At 55.4% G+C, this 5,348-nt stretch overlaps 1 protein-coding gene across 1 annotated transcript; it reads left to right on the top strand.

Moving 5' to 3' along the window:
- Window positions 1-1,785: 1,785 nt before the first annotated feature.
- Phlda3 (pleckstrin homology like domain family A member 3) lies at window positions 1,786-4,907 on the top strand. The gene is made up of 2 exons (XM_004625339.2): window positions 1,786-2,593; window positions 4,265-4,907. Exon 1 carries the CDS (start codon window positions 2,156-2,158, stop codon window positions 2,531-2,533), a length of 378 nt encoding a protein of 125 aa, XP_004625396.1. The 5' UTR covers window positions 1,786-2,155; the 3' UTR covers window positions 2,534-2,593; window positions 4,265-4,907.
- The last annotated feature ends 441 nt before the right edge of the window (window positions 4,908-5,348 follow it).

Here is a 5,348-nt window from a genome sequence, read left to right as displayed (position 1 = left end):
ATTTCTATTTCTCACTTTTGTTTTGTCAAAAAATGAGCACAATATTAATAATACTACTAATCTGTCATGAGATTGTGAAAGATGTCCAGTGGCTCTGTGAACTTGGAAAGCCTCTGCATTGTGAATGGGTTTGGAGCTGGAGAGTAGGAATGAGTCTCCGCCCAGTTTGGGGAAAGGAAGTGGGATGGGACAGAGTTAGAGGGGAGCCTGGTCCACGGCCCATTTTCTTAAGGAACTGAGGGGTGAGGGAAGGAAGACCCACAAGAAGGCAGACAAGGGTCCTGAGGGCAGGGCTATGGCCAGTCAAGCTATGCTTGGGGTGCTGTCTCCTGGCTTCTCTCACAGCTCAGTTTGCTCCCTCTCCTGGAAGCACACAGTCAGGAGTTAACCTGTGTGTGTGTGTGTGTGTGTGTGTGTGTGCGCGCATGCACACGCACGCGTGCATGTGAGTGCAGGTGTGTGCACACTGTGCAGACCTTGGACAGAAGTAGATGGCTGCCTTCGTCCCCTGGCCCTGGCTTGGCTTGGGTGCTGTGCTGTCAAAAAAGGCGCCCCCTCATCCACAATTGGACCTGCCTATGTTCATTAGTTTCCACTCATTGGCAAAGAGTGAAAACAGGGTGTGGTACGAAGAGGTCTTCTGACTGTCATTATCAAGTGTCATTATTCCCAGAACCATCTATTATTAACTTGTTGACGAATAGGCTTTTAAGAAACCTTAGCCCAGAGGAGGTGACCAAGACAGGACAGATGAGAAGTGAGGACAGCCATAGTCCTGTGCCCGACCTCATCTCTGGCCCCTTGTCCAGAGGGATGGGATGTCTCTGTGAGTGCTAAGCCTCTCCCTTTAGGCCTTCCTTTCACAGATGTTCCAAACTTAGCCATGGCAACAACCGCATGAGATAAGAAGAGATGAACTGTCCCCTTTGACAAATGTGGAAATGGCAGGAGGTGAAGGTAACCTAGCCAGGACGTACAACCAAGGGGGCAACCTCTCCTCTAGTGTTCACACAACGTTCTTTAACCAGAAAAAGAAGAGCAATCTTCTTCCCTGTGCAGCTTTCAGTTCCTCCTCAGGAGAGGCCTGCTCTGTGGGAGTGAGGGGCCAGAGAACGCTACAGCTGGAGCTAGGCCTAGGGCTGCAGGCACGGGGCACCCTTGGGCCTGGGCTGTGCACAGCCTCCTGCAAGTGTGTGTCCGAAAGGGAACTGCAGACAGTTACAACCCCAGGGCAAAGCGGGGGTCCCCTCATTACAGAGAGAGTTGCCACGAGTGACCCTAAAGAGCTTCTCAGGTTCTTACTGACTGCTCTCTACGCGATGGAGGTAAAAATCAGGAGTGGATTGTCTAAAGTGGCAATAGCCTGGGACAGCCTCTCTCCTCCCTGCACATAAATGAGGGAGGAACCATATACGGGTATGAGGTTGGAGATGGGAAAAAGGTCTCCAACAGCCTGGCAGGTGCCTGGAGGTGGCCTATGCCCACCACGCAACCACAACCAGTGGCATTCCACCCCCCTCCATTTTCTGCACCCTCCAAGGCCTGTGGGGTGGGGTTGGGGACTTTAGTGCCAAGTGGCAGACATCTGGACTTCGGCTTGGGCTGTTGGGTAATTCCGCACTCCCACCCGACCCCACATCCCACCCCCATCTGCACTGCGTCCCAGCCCTCCCCACTCCGCGTTGGCAGTGGTTGGCGGAGCCCCGAAGTGCCCCGCCCCCAGGGCTCTCAAGGGGCGGTGCGCTGCGCGGAGGGGCGGGGGAGCGGTAGGAATGCGCGGCGGCGCAGGCGGCCAGCGGCGGAACATGTAAGGGCACATCCCTCGAGCTGCAGCCCTTCGTGCAGACGGAGTTCGAGGGAGGCTCGGGCGGGTGTGCGGACCAGTAGGCGCTGGGCACGGCAGCAACGCGCCAGGCGGATCGAGCGAGGCGGAGGAGCGAGGGCGGCGAGCTGAAGCGAGCGGCCGGCGCGCGGCCACCCGCACGCTCTGTCCAGGCAGGGGTATCTGCGCGGGCGGGCTCACTGGGCATTCGGGGCACAGGTGGGCAGGACGCGCGGCCAGCGGGTCCCGGGCGCCACATTTCGGCGCCGCAGAGGAGGAAGAGGCGCCGCGTCCGCCGCAGCCTCGTCCCTTGCTCGGGATCTCGGGTCGCCCATGACGGCGGCGACGACCGTGCTTAAGGAGGGCGTGCTGGAGAAGCGCAGCGGAGGGCTGCTGCAGCTGTGGAAGCGCAAGCGCTGCGTGCTCACTGAGCGCGGGCTGCAGCTCTTCGAGGCCAAGGGCACGGGCGGCCGGCCCAAGGAGCTTAGTTTTGCTCGCATCAAAGCCGTGGAGTGCGTGGAGAGCACAGGGCGCCACATCTACTTCACTCTGGTGACGGAGGGGGGCGGTGAGATCGACTTCCGCTGCCCCCTCGAAGACCCCGGCTGGAACGCCCAGATCACCCTGGGCCTGGTCAAGTTCAAGAACCAACAGGCCATCCAGACAGTGAGAGCTCGGCAGAACCTCGGGACCGGAACCCTCGTATCCTAAAACAGGCTGACATCTTACTGTCATGCCCCCTGCCTCTGTGGTATTCAGAGTTCATGCCAGGTGAGCCTCTGTCCGGACTGAGCCCTCTTTTTCTCCCCTCCCTTCTCTGTTCTGTACGGAGATGATCCGGTGCTAGCACTCCAAAGTCAGTAAGACCTCGGGAGGGTTCCTGGGGCCAAGAGAGAATAGGAGCTTCAGAGACTGAGTATGGGAGGCCGCCTGGGCTGGTGGCCAAAATGGGCAGAGTGGCCTTGTCCTCCTGACTCCAAATAGGAGGGTTCAGCCCGGTGTAGTGGCATTTGCCCATAATCCCCGCACTGGGGAGGCTGAGAGACAAGAGGAACGTTGCAAGTTCAAGGCCAGCCTGAACTGCATAGTGAGACTCTATCTCAAAAAGACAGGGGGAAAAAAAGGTAGGATCCTGAATGTGACTCAGGTATCTGAGAGGAAAATGGGAGTCCTGGGTGGGGGAATGAGGCCGAGCCTTCCCAAAAGTTGGTTGAACCCTGATCAGATATGGAGACCTCTGCCTCAGGCCACTGGGCCTAAGCCGAGGCAGGACTCCTGTACTGTGGCTTCCTAGGAGAAATAGGGAGGGGATGAAGGGTGGAGACCACCCTCCTACTAGGAGGAATGCATGTCACAGAGCTTAAGCACTGAATTGACGCCCCAAAGCAGGATCTTTAAGTTAGCAGAGGAGTCCCAGTTCCTCGGCGGGCTGGTTGGTCTGGTCTGAGGGCTCCAGCTGCCCATTCTGGGCAAACAGTGGGTTTGGGACTGTAGGCCTGAGCTGTTGGGAGGACAAGGAAGCTAAAGGAGGGGAGGCTGGCAGAGGCCAGAGCACTGATCCCTGGGGAAGGGTCTCTCTGCCCGACTGTGAATGGCAGCCAAAGCCCAGCTGGGCTGGAGGAAGAGAAGCTGGAGGGGGGGGGGCCTGGAGCAGGGTTGGTGGGTGGATGCTTGAGTTGTCTGTGATGTCTTAATCCTTGGGGATGGGCATTAGTGGTCAGCAAGGCTCAGGGGAGGGAACAGGAATTGAACCTAGAAGCTCTAGCATTCAGCCTCATGCCCTCTTCCCCAGATGCCACTCCCTCCCTGTGGGAACTAGGAGCAGGGTTGAAGAAGTGTTTCTGCCGCCCTCAGCTCACTTCGCTGGTGGAAACCTGTGTGAGGTGCCCTCCTGCTCCACCTCACACACTGCCTCAACAATAGAGTCTCAGTGAACCTGGAGCCCTCAAAGCCACTGCCTTGCTGGTTCTTCTGTCAACTCCCTCCCATGGTGCAGTGAATGTTGGCTGAGAGGCTGGGTACAGGGTGGACCTGCTGTGCTGAGAATGGATCTACCTGGATCCCTCAGGCCTGCAGTGGGGGCAGCCCTGGGAGGAAGCAGATGCGATGGCCACAGTGTGTTGTATGAACATAGCCCAATATTCACAAGGTTCGTCTGTGGATTCAAACAACACTTGATGGAAAATAGTTGGAAAACCAATTATGTTCTACTGAACATGTGTGGCCCTTCTTTGTCAGTATTTGTTAATTGATTTGTATAAATTTACATGGTACCAAGCATAATAAGAAGCATAGAGCTGACTTAAAGTATACTGGAGGTGTACATTGGTGTTAGGCGAAGAACATGTCATTTTATATGAAAGAATTGAACAGGTTTTGGGTCCTGGGTCTAGTTCTCAGTGGCTAGGAGGCACTGTACTGACTGCTGTCCTTTCTTACCAGCTGCCCTGCATCCCTTTGCTGGTGGGGGCCATGACTGTGCTCCATGTGTCAAGGCAGAAGCTATGGACATGTGGAGGAGGCATCGGAGTTGAAGGAGTGGACAGGCCAGAGAAGGAGAGCGGAAGGCTGTGTGGAGCTGAGGATGAAGATTCAGCTCCGAGAGAGACTGACAGGTCATATTCAGCTCAGAGCCTTCCAGCCACAGGCCTGGCCCCCTGTATCATGATGTGAGCTGGCATCGAATCCTCTGCCTGCTGTGGCCCTTCCATCAGTTCTGCAGACTGCTATTGGCCCCTGCCCTTGCTTCATGGCTGGAGGAGGGCAAACCCCCATGGGGTGGTAAGCAGACACCTCAGGACTCAAGAGGCTGGCTTGGTGTCCAGAAGAGGCACCACCTTGGGACAGCCTGGAACTCACCTTGAGGAGAGAGAGCTGCTGGGCCTGAGGCTTGCACCTGGGGATCTCCTGCTGCTTAGATCCTTTGAGACCCCCACCATCCAGGCCCTCTCTTTGCACATGTCTTCCCCCACCTCTACCCATGTTCCCTCCTGTGATGCTGGTCCTGGAGGGTTTGCTGGTGAGGTTTGGCCATTACCATTTCATGCCTATTCCAGAATGAAGATGCCCTGCAAAGGGTAGTAACAACACTGTCTGCTGAGTGAAATTCTTTACCCACAAAGTACTAGGGCTTGGAGCGCGTCTCCCCCACCTCCAGCTTGCACAGCCCATCCTGAAACCGCTAGCCTGGGTAGGAGGGACGCCCTTGTCACTCTTATCTTGGGAGATGGTTCAAATTTCTGGGCAGTGCTTATTTCCCAATCTAAATTGTTTAGATTTATCCATTTATACAGTAATTCTTTTTTACTGGATGGCTTAAAAGGAATAATTTCAACTTGAGGGAAACAGTGATACACTGAATCACTGCTGTGCATTATACAAAAACTGTTGAGCCTCAAAGCCAGTCATTCTCCCTGTTTCCTGACCTTTCATGTTTCAGAGGAATGGCTTCCTCTAATCTCTGGAAGAAGCAACAAGGCTAAAGGCCCCCATCAATAACTTGAAGTCTCTTTAATAACCTCTTTGT

The sequence above is a fragment of the Octodon degus genome, unplaced genomic scaffold (assembly GCF_000260255.1).
Source record: "Octodon degus isolate 3935 unplaced genomic scaffold, OctDeg1.0 scaffold00009, whole genome shotgun sequence".
NCBI lineage: Eukaryota > Metazoa > Chordata > Mammalia > Rodentia > Octodontidae > Octodon > Octodon degus.
Note: the sequence above shows the minus strand (reverse complement) of the source record. Positions and strands in the feature narration are given on the sequence as shown.

Excerpts from the sequence above, each read along its gene's own strand:
- Phlda3 (XM_004625339.2), top strand. The coding sequence starts at position 2,156 with ATGACGGCGGCGACGACCGTGCTTAAGGAGGGCGTGCTGGAGAAGCGC.